We start from the raw sequence: 19328 nt of genomic DNA on the forward strand, positions 1-19328 counted from the left end.
GACAGCTAATAACTATAATTACTTTGCAGAATGGGATTTTACACTATGATCATCTCATAAAATGTGAGAATACCCAACAATGTGTTAAATAGCTTAGTTAAAATTAGTTGCCCATTGCTGCAGCTGTACGACATATAAAATGCTGTTTAAGAGCATTTTGCAGTTCAGACTTTCGCTAATGTAAAGGATTTGAATACTTCTTCAACTTTATCCTTGCTTTACCACATTGGATCCAATCACAGTGATTTTAGACTAAGCTCACTGCATTATATTCTCCTATCTCCAATCACAACATCCTTTCTTTTTTCACTCGTTCATTGGACCCGTCAAAGAACATCTTTGTTTAGTGCAGTCAAGTGTATCCAACCAAACATCAGTCTGAAAGATTTTACTTGCACTATACGCTTATCATTTCCCTGCTGATGAGGAATTTGGATCGCGTGTCCTGCAGTCAATGTGTTCATTCATGTTGGTGGTTCTATGAGTGGGATGAGGATGAGCTTGTCTGGTGTTTGCAGCCAATGAATGTGGCTTCCATCTCTCTTTTTTTCCTCCTTCTCGTTTCCAGGTTGTGACTAGCATGTATCATAAATACTCATTGCCTCTTATCCAGTTGTTTTGTGACCCGTGGCACTTAGTGACCCTGTCAATAGGTCCTGATGAACACAATATGAGTTCCTATGTGTTTTGCTCCTGCTTCATTTTCATCTGTGGGTTTTCTTTTCTGAGCATTGTCCCTTGTTTTAGTGGAGTCTATTGTTGAGGTTTGTGGTTTAAACCTAATGTAATCAACAACTGAAAGACAAGATTATGTGTGGGAGAGGAGGCAATATACAGTTTAGCGTATATGATATATACACATTTCTCTCTGTCTGTGATTTTTCCATGTGGTAACTATTAACATCTCTGGGTGTATTAGTCCATTGTGGACAATGTTGCGAATCAATGAGCAGGACTGACTCTATGGCATTACTGGATTTTAACATAAAGCTCTTTGATTTGTCAGATTTCTTTTAATTAGCTGACTTAATCAAAAACAAACATTCCTGTCTGGTTGTTGTATATCAATCAACAACAAAAAAAAGTATTATAAATATCTCAGGAACTCCCTTTAATGTGATTTAACAACAACACTGCAGGTGTGGGCCACATATACTTGAATGAACTCTTTTGTCTCAATAAAGCCCGAACATAATGTGTCTCAACCAGATTCAAAATGAAAATGTTCTTTATTGGCATGCTTATAATGAAGAAGGCTGTATTGCCAAAGCAGGTTGTAGGTTTACAATGCACACGGTATTACTACACTGTGCATCTTACCACGTACATAAAAATAAAGGAATGTATATGATAAGATGACATGACCATATTGTGGGGTGGTTTTATGTGAATGCATCATATAATGTATCTGTTATTCTCTTCACTTCCTGAGAAGTAATTGTGATAATTAATTTAATGAGGAATTAATTAGAGCTGGGGCTCATTCACTGTAATCCTCACATGTGTTAATCAGGCTCTGAATATTGTATGGCTAATTTGATTAAGAAATGATGAAGCATCAAAACGTTGCTGAACATGAGTTTTAGGCACAGCAAAAAGGACTACGGTGACGAACAGGCGTCCCCGTCGTATTTGGCTTAATGTGTAGGCTACTGTGGCTTTAAAGGGGTGTTGGTTCGCTGAGAGGTAACAGATTTAATTCCCTCTGCTAAGAACACATCGCACATCTCGGAGCCTCTCTGCCTTTTATCCAGCGGTGTCTTCATTGCTTCCTAGAAGACCTTCTCAAAGGAAAAGCCGTGCGTGTCCGCCGCTGCACCTTTCCCGGAGCGATGGGAGGTACAGGCCTGATGCTGCCGCCGTTGTTATTTCCCTGTCGTGAGCCTGTCATCATTTATTTCCCACAATAGCAATCTGATCAGCATTATGCATCATGTTTTCTCCCGTGACAGAGGCCGAGACGCGTCAGAAATTGCTGCGCAATGTGAAGAAAGAGGTTCGTTGGATTTTATGTCTTTGTCGCTCATCACTGTTTATGTTTACTGGCACTGTATGCTTAGACAATGTGTGTGTGCGTGCGTGCGTGTACGCGTGTGTTTGTGTGGACATCGTTCATCGGGTGTGAGCCACGACTACGCCACAGGCCTATTTATCATAAAATGTACCATTGTTTTTATACAATAAAAGCGGATGTAATTAGGCTGCCATTATAATGGCATGTTTTGGCTGCTGTCATATACTGGCGTTAGACGATGCTGACGATGATAGTGATGATGATGATGATGATACAGATGATGGTGGTGGTGGTGGTGGTGAAGATGATTTTATATCAGGTAGAAAAAACATTTATAAGGAGCTGTGTACATTATTTGTTTCTATGCATCCAAACCTGTTTTTTTTGTTACATCAATCTCTCTCTCTCTCTCTCTCTCTCTCTCTCTCTCTCTCTCTCTGAAGAAATCATGGTTAAACTGTTTTCTATAACACACCATCTTGTTTTAATTTTTTTAATCTTAAAGGTGTAACCTTTGCTTCTGTTTCATTAGCATTTTAGTGGTAAATGAAATGCAAAAAGTCCAACCCAAGCTGGGTGATTGTGACTGAAATTATGATCTATTTGGATATTAATCTACATCGGAAATTAAAGACAGCACACCTCAGACTGTTCCAAACTGCTCAGTGACTCCACGACTCCCCGGGGAGAAAAAACAGGATGTTTTATTCATTGCTGGAAAGGACCGGTGCTTCCATTCTTATCGTGTCCGTGCTCCCCCTCACCTGTGACTCATTGCCTCTCAAACATCCATGTCTCTGGTGCTAGATCCTGCAGCAAGGAGGGGCTCAGCTGTGATACATAGATGTATAGCACAGCATAACTAAAATATCATATTTATAGCATTTCGATTTTTAGTTCAGGTTGATAAAGCAGACTTTTCTGGTTCTTTTTCCCACATGAAGAACAGGGACCCAAACATGTTGTGGCCATCAAACATCTCATCTGCAACTATGGGATTCTGGTCTCATGTTGATACAATAGAATTCCAATATGCACAAGACTGTTACAGTATGCTCTTCTCTCATTCACAGCACAGAGCATCACATTCAATTCAGTCAGTTTTACTGTGCAGTGTTGCATTGCTTATCAACACACATAAATATTTTGCAGAACATCATTTTTCCAGGTACATAACAAGCACTACTTCAGTAAAATGTCAATCTCTAAAATTGTATTGATTGATTGATGATGACAGAAGTGACAACAAGCCAGTTAAAAGAACTGACATTTTATGAGGTTATCTCTTGGCTTGGAAAATACAAATGTATACATTATGTTATAAACATTAAGATGTGTGTATGAACCCGACAGGGACGATCATACACTGTGACAATACCAGAAGAAAATATATACTCTCTGATAGTGCCTGCCCGATGCATCTCAGTCGTAGGTGTCAAGAACAAAATCCATTTGTGTCTGGAGGGAAACCTCAGGGTTTCCGTGCTTTTCTTCCCATGCTCAAGCAAACAAAAGGACTAAATGCATCTGTTATAGTTTTATAAGGTGTTCCTAGATGGTGATTTGGCATGCCAAATGTTGAGTAATGAGCCAGACAGATGAGTTTATACAATAAATTAATAATTTGGTCTGTATGTCATCCTCATGAATGTGTTGTGGGACTGCACCACTCCTCATCATAACCTATTGTAACTTATTCTCCCATTGCTTCCTGTTGTGCTTCTTGTTTGGACTCCCTGTCACCTTATGTAACTGTGTCAGACAGATTAAGTCTTGTCTCATCGTGTACCTTTCTCTATTAGGTGAAACAAATTATGGAGGAGGCCGTAACGAGGAAATTTGTGCACGCAGACAGCAGCCACATCATATCCTTCTGCGGTAAATGTGTTTTGTGATTACAGTGCACAATAAGACATCTTTCCCGGTCAGGGTGTTCCAAAATTCAGGGTACATGCTCAAGGCCTTGTTCCATTAGCTTTAATGTTTAACACTACGTCAGGAATGGGTGTCATAGGGGCTATAACGAGGGAGAGACAAAGTAAATAAGAGAGAGTCATTTTGTAGCATCATTTTGTTTTGTGCCTAAAATCGTTGTGTATCTAGTTTCAGAGATAATAGCACAGGACATGCTGTATTTGAACACTAAGCCACAGTAGTTGTTACAACCTCATTGACATGTACAGTGAAGATGGTTGACATGATTCCGTGTCAAGTCGTCACCGACTACGAGTTCATCATCACAATGACAAATGGTTCCCTACAGTCTGTTCAAGCAACTTATTTTTATAATGCTATTAGTCATCATGTTGATTTATATTTAATAAGGTGGATGGATGGTTATGTACTAAAGTACACTAACACTCTTCAAAGGCGTTGATACTAACCAGGAGTGAGGCGTGTGTGATTCACGTCCCTCATATCCTAGCAACGGTGTATTGGGCAGATTTTAGTCTATTTCTACTTGTGCCACCTGTGCTTGCTTTTCACCGTTTATTTATACTAAAAACATATGAAGACTTGAGGCTTTCACAAAGAGGATATTACACCTCGTTCATGAAATAAAAACAAAACTCAAAGGCAAGTGAAGCGATTCTACCTTGAGGACACAAAAATATGAACAAAATTTTATTGAAAACAAAATCGCAATCAAATAATGGTTAATACTCTGTGTATGTCTGTGTGTGTAGCTGTAGTGGAGGCCTGCATTCTTCATGGGCTGAAGCGACGTATTGCAGGTCTGCTCTGCAGTAACAAGGTTGCAGCACTCTTTATGAAGGCGGCAAAAAGCTTTTCGCCTGCTGAGGAACTCTGCCACAAGGTCCAGGAGGTGGAACAACTCATCGAAAACAGGTGAGAAGTTAGCTTCTGCCTGTGCGAGGCCAGTGACACAAAATTGTACATCTTTCCCCGTATTGCTCTACTTTTACGTGCAATGATGCATCCTAATACCTCGTCCTGTCCTATACGTCTGTTCCACTCTCACCACCTATACAGACATCTCATCGGTCAGATCTCTCTTCTGTTTTTCAGCAAGCAGAACAATTCTTCCCTGAGTAATGAGCGCAGTCGGCAATTCAAGTTGGCCAACCTCTCCCCGCAGGCACTGAAACACATTTGGATCCGAACTGCACTGATGGAAAAGCTCCTAGACAAGATTGTCGTGTACTTGGTAGAGAACAGCAGGTATTGTTATGCATCATTCAATGCAATCATAAGCCACCGACTCTAGAAGATTATATCCTCCGTTCAATACTAAATGTTCTAAATATTGTGTCCTGCAGTGCCTTCTATGAGAAAGAAGCCATGCTGATGGATCTTGTGGATGGACCAATTCTTGCATCTCTATTGGGTATTTATAAACCACACTAACCTGCACATGGACCACACTGAAACCCCTTATTTTGCCTTACTGTACTAACTTTCCATATCCGAACGACTTTAAACTAATTAACCTTGTTTCACAGTCGGCCCTTGTGCTTTGGAGTACACCAAAGTTAAGACTGCAGACCATTTCTGGACGGACCCATCTGCTGACGAGCTCGTGCAGCGGCATCGCATCCACAGCGGCCACTGTCGGCAGGATTCACCCTCGAGACGGCCTGCCCTGGTTAGATAGTGAAGGCTTTGATTGATTTTTCTCAAATAGTCATCTATAAACTACTGTGTGTAATATATCTGATGTCTTCTTAACCTGTACCAGATCCAGAAGAGACAGTCCAGTGGTAGCATGGATGATCGCCCTCTGATGTGGGTGAGGAACTATGTTGAATCACTCCACCAAAACTCCAGAGCAACACTTCTGTTTGGGAAGAACAATGTGCTGGTGCAGCCGGTGCGTGTTTTTCTGTTTCAGTACATCTTTTAATACAACAATAACACAGTCCTTTAAGAGAGGCTTGTTTATTTTCCGGGGACCTGGGTGCATCTGTATGGCAGACATGCTGTGGTTTGAAAGCTCTTACTTGTGTCTGCAGAGAGATGACATGGAGGCCATCCCAGGCTACCTTTCTCTACATCAAACTGCAGACGTCATGACACTGAAATGGACACCCAATCAGCTGATGAATGGCAATGTGGGAGAGCTAGATTCTGAGAAAAGGTTAGGCCAATAGAACCCAATCAATGGAAACAAACTTGTTTTTGCATAGTTAACTCAATGGCTCCTATTTTCTCATCTTTCTTTCAGTGTTTATTGGGATTATGCTATGACAATTCGTTTGGAGGAGATTGTGTATCTCCACTGTCATCAGCAAGGTAAAGTATCCCCTTTTAATGTTTTAAGCACCCAACGTAGGAGTTTAAAGAGTTATTCATCTTTTTTTAATATTTTGTTTATTTCTCTAGTGAACAGTGGTGGGACAGTAGTTTTGGTGAGCCAGGATGGGATCCAGAGACCTCCTCTACATTTCCCCAAAGGAGGCCACCTCCTCCAGTTTCTGACCTGCCTGGAGACCGGCCTGCTACCTCACGGACAGCTGGACCCACCGCTCTGGAATCAGAGAGGAAAGGTCAGCATGAACAGAGGATAACAAAATATTTCTGTCGCACCTTATTTCCAATCATTTCTGCAGTAATGCTTCATTTACCTACAGCTACAATCTGTTGTGACAATCCTCGGCAAAACATTTCCTTTCCATTTTACAGGGTAAGGTTTTCCCCAAACTGCGAAATAGGAGTCCACACGGCTCATGTGATTCTGTATCCGATAAGGAAGATGATGAAGCGACCGATTATGTGTTTCGGATCATCTTTCCTGGCATTCAGATGGAGTTCAGTAAGTGTCTTTAATTGTCCTGCTCTGCCTCCCTGAGTTAATCTAATAAAACATCACCAGAGATTAGATCTACGATTGCATTACTCTCTTAATACTGATTTACAGGTTAGACCATTTCAGTTTAGATAAATCTGTTTTCCCTCGGCATATATCATATTATATGTACATCTTTCTAATTAATTTATCTCTAATTTTAAGATGATACATTTCATATCTTTGTCCTGCCTATCTAGTGCTTGTGTGTCCATTTCACATTATAGTCCCAACAACAATAAGGCAACTTTGCATGGACATACAGTAATTTGTATGCATTACATTACATTACATTACAGTCATTTAGCAGACGCTTTTATCCAAAGCGACTTACAATAAGTGTATTCAACATAGGTATTCAAGAGAACTACTAGTCACCAGAAGTCATGAGTGCATCTCCTTTTTTAAACAAGCAGAAGTCATGAGTGCATCTCCTTTTTTAAACAAGCATCTTAGAGCATAAACCAGAGCAAAAGTACAGTGCAGAAACAAACGAATACAATAAGTGCAACAAAATAATATGAATACAATAAGTGCAACAAACTAATATGAATACAATAAGTGCTAAGTATGCAACATCCCCATCTCCATCTCCATCTTTTCTTTCTACATTTTTTCTACGTCTTTCTTATTATTTGCAGACATGCGCTTTTATGTCCAAAACTATTGGAATTTCATCTGGTTTTATTTAACTCTGATGACGATAGTAGCATCGGTACTGATAAGGGCTATCATGCTGTGCAGTGGCCCTGGAGCTGATGGACCAGAGCGTGAACTTGTGGCAACCGACGCCCAGAAAGTCCTTGTGCTCCTCCTGCTCACAGAATGGCTCCTCTGATGGCTCTCTGCCGAACGGCTGTAATCAGGAAAGGTAAGTATTTCCCAGGGACAGGCCCAAAGATAAATTCTGATTAATCCAGTTGAGTTTGCCATTCCTTTCCTACCAGGGCTCCCTTAAAGCTCCTTTGTGACACCATGAAGTACCAGATAATCTCCCGTGCTTTCTATGGATGTAAGTACAAACAACTGTCGATTAACTTTGATTCATTGGGGAATAATTAAATCCCTGATGAAACAACTTCCTTGTCAATGTGAAAACGTTCATCTGTCCTCTCCAGGGCTCGCATACTGCCGTCATATGTCCACAGTTCGTACGCACCTTTCTGCTCTGGTCAACACCACTATAGTTGACCCTGATGTGCCCTGTAATGCCCGAGGAGGACTCTCTGTGGAGGTCTGGGGCCGGTTCCTCAAGGACAGCTCTGTAAGATTCACAGCGAAACACCAGGCCATAAGATTGTTTTTGGATTTAATTCATTACAGTATTGAATGGTTCTTTGAAAAAGTCAGCATTAATTAATACCAAGACCTAATCTTTTTCAGGCGTATGAGCAAGAGGAGATACACAGGCTTGTGTATTTTGGTGGTGTGGCTCCTTCATTACGCAAAGAGGTCTGGCCCTTCCTGTTGGGACACTACCAGTTTACCATGACTGAGAAATGCAGACTAGAGGTATTTCCATGTGCTGTCAGACTTTATGATTATAAGACTGTAAAGTACACATGTACACCACGGGGGATGCTTCCATCTGTGTTAACACAAGGGTTATGTTTCAGATTGATGAGCAGATGCGGACCATGTATGAGCAGACTCTGAAGGAGTGGCAGGGTTGTGAGGCCATAGTCCTCCAGAGGGAGAGGGAGAAACATGCTGAGGCCCTCGCCAGATGTTCGACCGCAGCCAGTGTGGAAAGAGGGCCAGTGCAGCGGGACTCCACCATCAGTACAGATGCAAGTTTGACCTTTTGGCATAAAATGTCCTGCGTTATGTTAACCATGATGAAAACTTGAAAGGGAACTGTTTATAATTTTAAGACATTTCCAAGCAAGTTGACAATTCTGCTTTTTGTCTCTTGTGTGATACTTTTCTCCACTGCAGTCGTCTCTAAGTAGCAGCTCAGATCAACAGAATGCCCACTCACAAAGTGATTCCAGCAGCAGCACACGGGTAATTTCTCATGAGCATGAACATCAAAACAGCAATGATCAATGGTCTTCAAACTTATAGTATGCCTTAGAAAATGTTTTGCAGTAAAACCACGAGTGTAATTCCTCAACATTTGTCTATTTCACTGCTTCGGGACACAAAATGCATGCTGACCACTTTCCTTTGGTTACCAGGTAATTGAATCGGTTGAGACAGTGGATCAGATTGAGACTGAGGCCAGGGTTAAAAAAGGAGAAGCACAGCAAAGTAGTCCACTGAAGGACACCCCAAGTGGCACTGCAGACACCCCACAACGTCCCTCCAGCAGCCCCTCCTCCCCAAGTCTGTCAAATCAACGCCTGGATTCAGAAAACAGCCCTCTTGTCACAGAGTCAGCTGTTGGAGCTGCAACCTCTCAGCAGTCAGAAGCATCACAAGTCACACATGAAAAACCTACGACTGGATCACAGTCCGGAGGTGAGGATGTAATGGACCCAGTAGCCAAAGCTGAGATTTCAGAGACAAAGATGGAGAAAGTTCCAGAAGGTGAGATGGTTAAGGAATGTGGAATCATCAGTAAGTTACAAGAGACATCTGAATCGAAAGAAAAACCTGAAGTAGAAGAAACTAAATCTGAGAAATCGGAAGATTTAAAAGCAGTCGACACAAACATGAATTTAAGAAGTATTCCAGAGAGCACTAATGTTCTGAAGCTAGAAACAGAGATTCATAATGAATATTTCCAAGCACCTCCACTCGGGCAGACCTTGACTTTTCAAGCACACAAGAGCAAAGATCTGGAAGTGGAGCCACTATGTCCACCTTTAGCAGAAAAAGATACTAATCCAGAGGGTGAAAAAAAGGAGCCGGCGATTTCTGAAAAACCTGAGCCGGCTTCTGAAAAAGAGGCCCGTACCACAGAGCCAGAAAGAAAGGACGCTGAAGGAACAGTTAGTGATGTGGCTGAAATCAAAAAAGACAAAGCTGCAGAATTTCCATTTGAGAAACCTGGTTCAAATTCACCTGTCAGACAAGTACTGAATGCTCTCCAGTCAGCATCTAGGGGCAGCCTTTCAATATCGTCCCACTCTCGGCAGTCTCCAGACACAGCAGATTCAGATGACTCTCCCTCGGCCCTGGAAATGGAGGACATTCCTGCAGGGACATGTGTGACCTCTGAGGATATGAAGGCCAGGCCTTTGGCAGGTCTCGCTGCTCCCCCTGTCCCCCTTGCGCAAAGACAGAAAATGGCATCAGAGGACCTTGTCCTAGATCACCATCTGGACACAGCCTATAACACCAGTCCGGAGGGCACCGACCTGGGCCTTTCTGAAGAGGAGCCTGAGATGGAGAATGTGCTCACTGAACCAGAAGAGTCTGCAGAGGTGGGAGGAGACGCCAAACACGACGAATCCTCAGAGGAACGAACCTATTCCGTAAGCATTACACGTGACAGACACACTTCGTCTTTTGATCACAAGCATGCGCTAACATAATCCATTCTTTCTTTTTGCAGCAAGAAACACTGGACATGTACTTGATCAATTTACACCGCATCGACAAAGATGTCAGACGTTGTGACAGAGCATGCTGGTACTTCACTCCTGAGAACCTGGAGAAGCTGCGTAACATCATGTGCAGGTAAATGTGTCGCCATGCTTAATGTCTCTGACGTTTGTCTTCAACCCAAAACAATAACGTCTGAAAAAAACTTTGCAGTTACGTGTGGCAGCATCTGGATACAGGTTACGTCCAGGGGATGTGCGATCTGCTGGCTCCCCTGCTGGTTATTCTAGACGACGGTCAGTGACACTTTTCTGCAGACTCTATCACTATACACTTTGCCTAAATGCACATGAATGGCTAATAGTCACTCTCTGTTTGTATGTGTGTGCTTCACAGAGGTCATGGCATTTAGCTGCTTCACTGAACTAATGAAGAGGATGAACCAGAATTTTCCACATGGCGGTGCCATGGACTCTCACTTTGCCAATATGCGTTCTCTTATCCAGGCATGTACTTATTATGTGCACCGACACGTGTGCACGCATGCATATACACAAAAGCCGTAAAACAAAGATAACATTTTGTTTTTATAATAGATCCTGGACTCCGAGCTGTTTGAACTGATGCAGCAGAATGGAGACTACACACACTTCTACTTCTGTTATCGCTGGTTTCTACTTGACTTCAAAAGAGGTGATCGCAAACGCAGGCGTCATGACATTTGCTTGAATTTGCTTGTCCATTAATGAGAATTTTGCAATTTGTATAACGTGATACTGAACGTAATCTCATCTATTTCTGTTTGTTTTTTGCACAGAAATGGTGTACGATGACGTGTACTCTGTGTGGGAAACAATCTGGGCCGCCACGTACACCTCCTCTGATCACTTTGTGCTCTTCATTGCCCTGGCACTTGTGGAGATGTATAGAGACATCATCCTAGAAAATAACATGGACTTCACGGACATCATCAAGTTCTTTAATGGTAAGAAAAGACGAGACAATACGGCGGAAACCGTGTTGCCAATGAAGTAAACCAGTTGATTAAGATGATATTTCAGCTATGATAATGTAGGATACTTTCAAAATATAAATTCCACTCGCTCAGTATCAAGGGGAAATTAAACTGTTGATTATTATAAATATTACAAAGTATGTTACAAAGATTTTCAAATTCTCTTCTCAGAAATGGCAGAGCGACACAACGTTCCGCAGGTCCTGACGATGGCTCGAGACTTGGTCAACAAAGTGCAGACGCTCATAGAAAACAAGTGATGCTGCCGCGTCTGCTGCTGCTCCCACATTTCTCTGTGCTTAATTGTCTTAAGATACTGACACAACCACACACACACACACACACACACAATAGTAGTTTATTCAAGAGGAAAGGAATACATGTAAATGAAATGCAGTGATTGGTACGTATACTGGTCATTATTTTAAGACTTCTTTCCAGTTGCCCCTCTCTATATTCAGGAGATGCAATTATTGCCAGTACATTTATTTTGAAAGTGTTAATGTTCACCTAGTGAATGTACCCTTGATGAAAATGCTTCAGGATGTTATTTATTTTGCCTTAAATTGAGCTGTTTTTTTCAGGGATACAGCAACCAAATGTGTCACTGTATTGTTCTTCTAATAAGGTTGATTTTGTTCAGTTATACACATCTCGTGATGCACTTGAATATATTTTCAATATTGTTATTATTTTTTGCTGAAATTGTAGCTGACATGTTTAAACATCTTGTGATGCACTTGAATATATTTCAGTAATAATAATGTCTGGCATTATCGGATGATTTGGTTTTGTAAACGTTAGAGGTACATTAGAGGAGGTTGTGTCCACGTCGTATGTGTGGTTTGCTTCTCAAAAGCCATTTCGAGGACCTCATGCGGGCTTCTCTGAGCCTCGATGGGCCTCTTCCTCTGCTTGCCTCTGATGCACACACGCTTGCAGGATATCCAGACCGGAGCTGTGAACCCTGTGCAGTCCTGCATGATTGCACATAGTTTGCATACAGTACATGTATCGCTCTTTCCTCCGTTACCAAACTGCCATACTTTGTGCTACTTCTATCTCTGACCTCCTCTATGCCTCTTTTGGCAGCACGTCTTACAATGATTGTTGATATTTCCTGGAGTAACTGTGCATTTCTCTTCATTATTACCTCAAGATCTCCATGTCCGTAACTGTTGAAAAAGAGCTCTGCTTGCTAAACACTTATCATGGCTACCTTGGCTACATTTTGTTTCCTGTAAAGCTAGTGTGTACACAGAGAGCAGCCTCCACCTTGATGAGCTCACCTATTTCATCAATTCATTTGAAAGAGCAGTCCTGTTATGCTTAGCTTGTTGAATTGTATCCGGTGCCCTCCAGTTTCTTGAAGGGCTCTCTTTTTAGCTCGACTGAAATGGTCCCCAGATTTATCTATTGTACACCTGCTCACACAGTTTCTGTGCATTGTGCTGTATTACAGTGCTGCTTAGACTGATCTTGTTGAAGCCCTCATCAGGTTTTCACAGTCTAGTAAGTGCCAGAGGGTCAAGTTATTACATAAAGGGTCAGGTCAGTGGTAGCTAGTCAGAAGTATGTAGCCATGCGGGTCATTTTGGTTTTATGTGCGTATGTTTACACCACTGAATCTTCTGCTGCTAATCCAATACAGTGGAAGTTAATCATTTGTTCAGCTGAAAACGAACATGTATTGGCAAAGTGTATTTCCAGAAACAATGCGCTGGAGACCTTTATGTCATTGTTTAAATAAGTTTGATGAGGTCTAATAAAGCCTAATAAGGTCTGTGAATCTGATGTGTTTCGCAGACATTCAGGATTAAATCCTATAATCTCCACAGATAAATACAAAACTATCTACATGGCTAGATACCAGCATAAGTATGTCAGAAAATATGATTTATTGGTGCCACATTTACAGTTACAAAATAGCCATAGCACACCCATGTCTGGTTCACTGTGGCTTAAATACCAGTGTTTTGATATCACTGCTAATGTGTCTCCACATGATCTTCGAAAACATGCCCGAGTATTGCTGTTTGTGCATTGCTGTTTGTTGTCAGAAGATTTACTGTATACAATGTGTTAAAAAGAAACAAAAAAAGTACATATTTATTAAATGCAATACAATGTCTGTATATGGGCTTTATCGGATTATAATGAACAGAAAGATAAAAATGTGCCATTGGAAATAAATATATTTTTTAGTTTTTTCTGTCTTCTCAAATTGTCACCTGGTATAATTAATTTATTGCATATTAAAAATATTATATTTTGCATCCCATGTGCCTCATGTATATTTTCACATTTGACATTTTCATACAAAAGTCAGTTTCTGTGGTTAGCGCTGGTGCCTCGTTTGTCACTTGGCCTTTAAACGAACGTTTTGAAATTAAATCTAAGCAACACTTGAATGTCCGCCGTGTACTTTGTAATAGTTTTGGCTGCTGTTACTTATTTCCTTTACTGGTCATGAAAAGATCCCTTCTTAATGTGACTTTGATGGCAGAGCTGGAGAACAGTCCTCATTCTGTGCAAAGATGCATTACAACGTTTAGCAGAACATGAGGCTAAAAAGATCCCTCTCTCCACCACAGCTTAGAGATGTTCTGGCAGAACACAGAGGGACATTTAATAACCTGATACTAGCTTTCAGCTGAACTCAAAACTCTTTCATAGCTCTCGTGAACTTCCACAAAAAGGTTAGATTTCAATCATGCTCTGCAGGATCTTATGTCAATGTTGAATCGGCTCAGGATATACTGTGTTCACAGACCATTAGTGTGAGATATTTGACAGCCAACTGTCAAATGTAGAACTAGCCTTCAACAAAATCACAGCCTGAAGTCACAGGTGTCAATATTCCTGTTAATGAGCTTTGAGGCTGTGTGATTCTGCTTGCTGGCTCACTTGAATACAATCATTGTTACGGCTATCTGTTCATGTCAGTGAATATAGTAATGATCTATTAAAAACAAGTGTTAAGACAATGAAGGAAACAGCCAGTAAAAGTTAGCATTTTATTGGTAAACAAAAAACAACATTGAAGACCTACAGGCCACCTCAGTCAGAGGTTCAAACATTAAAAAAAAAGAAAAAAGTAATCTGGCAAGTGAGGCTAACAGTCGACATGTGTCACTACTCTAAAAGGCTCACTCGTTTTGCATCGGACTATGATATTGATTAGCTTCACAGGTTCTTGAATTGGCAAAAAACGTCATACTTAAAGCTACAGGAATGTGACACACAATAAGGAATATCTTGTCAAGAGCTTAAGAAGCAGTATGACCCTCAGCCTGATAGATGCAGAATTGAGTAATTTGTTTTGTACAATAAACATCACCACCCACCCCTGTCAAGGTTTGACATCACAACCCAGGATTTCTTTATAAAAGAAACCTCCAAAATGTTATATTGTAATCAAATACAATTACATCGCTAAGAAGAAATGAAAAACAAAAAACAAACTCGACAATCCCGACTCCAGATAATACATAAGGGTGTTTATAGAACAAAGACAAAAAGCTTTAAGGCCGTGGGGAGAAGCAGGGTGTTCAGGTGATCATGACAGCGGAATGTATGTAGAAAGAAATAATGATGTATCATACGAGGAGACCTGGGGTTAAAAAAAAAAAAGATAAAAGAATTACAAAACATTTCCCCCCAATTCCTCTATAAATGGCAGGCCTTTCTACCGGTAATGACGTGGGGGTGGGCTATGCTGTGGCGGGTGCCTCCTTGGGGGTGGACTATGGCGCGACATAGTATTGCGTGGAGGAGACTGGTAGCGTGCAGGGGGAGATCCTCTGTTATGAAAGGGAGGCGGCGAAAAGCGACCTCTGGATCTGGAGCGGGATCTGGAGCGGGAGCGAGAACGGGAACGCGACCGATTAAAGTTTGGGGTGCCCCTCTCCTCAAAAACGCGGATGTACGCAGTCTCGCCCTACAAAAGGAAAACAAATATATTTGGAAAATGTTTTCCTTTCGCCACCTGAAAAAAGGTACAGGGACAATTAAATCTCATCATCACTGGAACTCACTTGATGTGACCGGAACTCGGTCCGATCCAGTCTGCGTAGAGCGTACTCCATGTCCTCTCTGCGAAGAAACTCCACCACGCCCTCTCCATCACGCTGCACATCTGCAAAACAAACGTCTCCTGCTTCGCGCATGTGATCCTTCAGATCCTGCCAGCTCCCAGTTGGTGGTAACCCTGGAATGGGGAAAAAGGCAAAACTTAGTTGCTTGCTTTAAATTACCTGGCACTTGCAAATTATTGCAGGGTCAAGTTCACCTTTACTAGTAGGTTTTAAGGCATATTTACAAAGTATACACTTAACAGTAATTTAAATTGAAAAGCTCAAATTAAAATATTGGTCAATTGCTTCAGCAAACCACAATATTTGTGGATGTTGTACATCCATAAATCTGCTCTATTATGACCGGCCAAGTTAGGCTTCTATACACACACCTTAGACTTAAAGGGGTTGGTCATTCTACAGCTCATATAAACATGCTTGTATAAACACCAGATACATGTAGCATGCAACAAATAGGCCGAAGTAATGATATACAAAGACAAAATCACACCTACCGGTCACTATAGTCGGTGTTTGGGATTATGCAGCCAACATGACCGTTTTCAGTTTACTGTTTCGTTTTTTCATGACTCAAGGAGCTGACTTGACCTCATCCACTTAGTCCACCTTGTCCTCCAGTCCGCCATGAGAGAGAAACATATCTGCCTACGACTCGTGATGTCTTTTACTAGTCCCTTGTCCTCCAGTCCGCCATGAGAGAGTGAGAGAAACATATCTGCCTACGACTTGTGAGGTCTTTTACTAGTCCCTTGTCCTCCAGTCCGCCATGAGAGAGTGAGAGAAACATATCTGCCTACGACTTGTGATGTCTTTTACTAGTCCCTTGTCCTCCAGTCCGCCATGAGAGAGTGAGAGAAACATATCTGCCTACGACTTGTGATGTCTTTTACTAGTCCCTTGTCCTCCAGTCCGCCATGAGAGAGTGAGAGAAACATATCTGCCTACGACTCGTGATGTCTTTTACTAGTCCCTTGTCCTCCAGTCCGCCATGAGAGAGAGTGAGAGAAACATATCTGCCTACGACTTGTGATGTCTTACTAGTTCCCTTGTCCTCCAGTCCGCCATGAGAGAGAGAAACATATCTGCCTACGGCTCATGGTGTCTTCTACTAGTCCCCTTGTCCACCATGAGAGAAACATATCTGCCTACGACTCGTGATGTCTTTTACTAGTCCCTTGTCCTCTTGTCCGCCATGAAAGAGAGAAAAATATCTGCCTATGACTCATGACGTCCTCTACTAGTCCCTTGTCCTCCAGTCCGCTATGAGAGAGAAAGAGGTCTGCCTACGACTCTTACATCCACCATTCTACTAACCCCTTTGACATCCAGGATGCCACGAAAGAGAGCGACATATGAACTGGCTATGACTCATGACGTCCACCTACCAGTCACCATGACCCGGAATTCAGATCTTCGAGTTGGGGGTCCAAATCTTCCCCTAGGTCCTTCTCCTCCTTCTCCACCTTCTCCTCCTCCTCCTCCTCCACCACCTCTTCCTCCTCCTCCTCCTCCTCTTCCACCTCTTCCTCCTCCTCCCATAGGGCCAAATTTAGCACCAGATGATCGAGGATACTCCACACGTAGCTTGGAGTCTCCATAACCATATCCATTCCTTCCATAGACAGCGTCGTCTGCATCCCTAAGAGAAGAGAGCAAAGAACTCCTTACCAACGTATGCTTGATTCACTAGTGGACATAGACCTGGAAATGCGGTCTCCATCCATTTCCTGCTGCCAGTTACTGGAGATGATATCATACCATATAAACTTAAGTTCTCCAAAAGGGGGGAATGTGATTTGACTTGCCAAAGATCCCCAAAACTCACCGTGGATCTTCAAATCGGACGAAAGCAAAAGGGATAGTGCCTCTATTGTTCTTCAATTCGATGTCACGGACTTTTCCATATTTGTAGAAGAGATCCTCAATGTCTCTCTCCTGGACATCCACGGGAAGATTCCCCACATAGATCCGGCCATCCGACATGGTGGTCGAGAGAGAGCGGTACTGCTGACACAGAACGGGGGCACTTGCAGACTTGATCACTTCTTTCTTTCACAAATAGCGATGGAGGTGGTCCTTAGCTTAATCCTGGTTCCAATCCAAAATTGATTCCTTCTGCTTCCACTTCCTTAATTTAGAAAAAAATGTAAAATCTGAACCAGGGATGCAGACATGAGTAAACGACGAGCTCAAGGCAAATGGCACAGGCCTCTTGGATCCAAGCCTGGAAGCTCTAAAACACAGGGTAATGAATGTCCAACAACCTTAAAAAAAAACAGTGACAGTATTAAATTGTAACTGCACGCTGCACTGTGTGACGAAAATGTGACTGCAAAGGCCTTAGCAAATGATTCACATCGTCTATACTCATTTACCTGTGTGCCCCAAAGGGAAGCACCTGCTTTTGTTGTGGAATGTTACTCCACTCATTTATTCAGGTATTGTCACCTGAATGTATTCACTTAAAAATATACCAGCATTCAAGTGAGATAAATAACAAGCCTGCCAGTGCCATAGATTTAAGGTAGTACATTTTATGGTTTACCTCATAAATAAAATATGCTAAGAATTGCAACACCGAGCTATAGCCTTACATGTTACCATAGATTTTAAGCAACACACCACTGATAATATCCCCGACAAATTCAGATTTTAACTACAATAAATGTATTTACGGCAGGGCGGATTTACTGAATTGCAAACATGGCAGTAAACGACGGTGGTTGCCAGATTTTTAACCTTTGCCGGAGTCTCAAACTGTGTCGAGGCCACGGCTAAACTAGCCCGCAGCTGCCTAGCTCACTATATTTAGCTTTGGTTGCTTGTCTTAACAGTTTCTGCAACGTAGCTACGTCTTTAGTAAGCAACATAAAACATTCAAGCAGAACGGTTCAGCTTGACATTTGTAGCTTGACAGTTAAAGCCAGTTTAAGACGTGTAACTACGGTAAGGAGTCTCTTTGTTGGTAATCTAAGGACAGCTAGCCAGGCTAACGAGTCTGTTTCGGCTAAAACGCCCCAATTGTCCTCACACTCGAAGATACACTTATTTCGGCAATACACATTCAATGTATTTAGTAAACAACACTTAAATTAACAAAGTGCGGTTACCTTTCAAAACAAGCAAGGGCTCTTCTTCCGCAAATGAACGCTAACAGTCCGCACGCTGTGCTACTTCCCTGTTAGTTAGCAACATTAGCCATTAGCTTGGTGGCTCCTTCTACTTCGTATTTCCGGCAGACAGTAGTGAGGTTTAGTGCATTGCGGCCCCCTGCTGGTAAGAAATGGAACATGTTGCTGGCTTTATATACCAACTCCTAATTATGTCATAAACAAAAGGTTGTAAATCCTAGCTAAGCTGTATAAAAAAGCCTGTTGTAAATTGTAAAACACTGGAGACTATTCAGCATGTTGTACCTACTTCCCTTCTCTGAGCCTCCAGAGCAGCTGCTGAAACAGCATATCAATCAACCACCACAGCGGCCTCAACTCAGGTTGGTCAAAACAAAACAGTGATATCTCATTCGTCTCTGTGGTGTACCTGGATTGGCAGTGTTCTTATCAATGTAAGCCTGCTAGTCATGGCTCCATTAAATCACCTCTCACCTGATGCTTACTCTTCACTTAAATCAAAGAATGCACCATGCTCTTTTCTAATTGTCACACATTCTCACATTCTCTGTCCCAAGACCCTTTAGTCCTTCACTTCGCCTCTGTGTTGGCTCCGTCCTGTTCTGGTTGGTTCTCTATGGAAGTGTAAGGAAAGAGGTCTCTGGGTTGGTTGTTGCACAACCAGTTACATAACACTTCTTCTAATTCTACTTCAATCTTTGACAATTGATGTTCGCTGATAAGGAAATAAATTGGAATTGGTTCATTAAGAAATAATGATATAATGATATAA

The 19328-nt window shown here is 41.9% G+C and overlaps 2 protein-coding genes across 4 annotated transcripts; one reads left to right on the plus strand and one right to left on the minus strand.

The window, feature by feature from the left end:
* Positions 1–1933: 1933 nt before the first annotated feature.
* Positions 1934–13604, plus strand: sgsm1b (small G protein signaling modulator 1b). Its single transcript, XM_076088688.1, has 24 exons — positions 1934–1996; positions 3817–3892; positions 4702–4864; positions 5045–5197; positions 5296–5363; positions 5479–5621; positions 5715–5846; positions 5989–6113; positions 6201–6268; positions 6359–6522; positions 6659–6788; positions 7566–7692; positions 7769–7833; positions 7940–8085; positions 8205–8333; positions 8438–8611; positions 8760–8828; positions 9002–10243; positions 10324–10448; positions 10527–10609; positions 10710–10819; positions 10910–11006; positions 11131–11298; positions 11500–13604. Exons 1-24 carry the CDS (start codon positions 1934–1936, stop codon positions 11586–11588), a joined length of 3909 nt encoding a protein of 1302 aa, XP_075944803.1. The 3' UTR covers positions 11589–13604.
* Positions 13605–14331: 727 nt separating this feature from the next.
* On the minus strand, positions 14332–18666 carry srsf9 (serine and arginine rich splicing factor 9). 3 transcript variants are annotated; one of them, XM_076088662.1, is made up of 5 exons: positions 18536–18666; positions 17251–17553; positions 16811–17064; positions 15366–15538; positions 14332–15268 (listed from the first exon to the last, which is right to left on the minus strand). In XM_076088662.1, the coding sequence occupies exons 2-5, from the start codon at positions 17406–17408 to the stop codon at positions 15017–15019; spliced, it is 837 nt and encodes a 278-aa protein (XP_075944777.1). In that variant the 5' UTR covers positions 17409–17553; positions 18536–18666; the 3' UTR covers positions 14332–15016. The 3 variants fall into 3 exon arrangements, with proteins under 3 accessions (XP_075944777.1, XP_075944793.1, XP_075944784.1); XM_076088678.1 differs by having other exon boundaries at positions 17251–17658; positions 18536–18623; XM_076088669.1 differs by lacking the exon at positions 18536–18666 and having other exon boundaries at positions 17251–18529.
* Between the last annotated feature and the right edge of the window lie 662 nt (positions 18667–19328).

Source organism: Anarhichas minor, unplaced genomic scaffold (assembly GCF_050575085.1).
Source record: "Anarhichas minor isolate MPS153535 unplaced genomic scaffold, ASM5057508v1 ptg000002l, whole genome shotgun sequence".
Lineage (NCBI taxonomy): Eukaryota > Metazoa > Chordata > Actinopteri > Perciformes > Anarhichadidae > Anarhichas > Anarhichas minor.

Coding starts and splice junctions, on each gene's coding strand:
- srsf9 (XM_076088662.1), bottom strand. CDS start 17,408: ATGTCGGATGGCCGGATCTATGTGGGGAATCTTCCCGTGGATGTCCAG. Junction 15,539..16,810: donor ATTCCGGGTCATGGTGACTG/GTAGGTGGACGT, acceptor TCCCCATTCCAG/GGTTACCACCAACTGGGAGC. Junction 15,269..15,365: donor CCGAGTTCCGGTCACATCAA/GTGAGTTCCAGT, acceptor TTCCTTTTGTAG/GGCGAGACTGCGTACATCCG.
- sgsm1b (XM_076088688.1), top strand. CDS start 1,934: ATGTTTTCTCCCGTGACAGAGGCCGAGACGCGTCAGAAATTGCTGCGC. Junction 5,364..5,478: donor AATTCTTGCATCTCTATTGG/GTATTTATAAAC, acceptor CTTGTTTCACAG/TCGGCCCTTGTGCTTTGGAG. Junction 8,612..8,759: donor ACTCCACCATCAGTACAGAT/GCAAGTTTGACC, acceptor TCTCCACTGCAG/TCGTCTCTAAGTAGCAGCTC.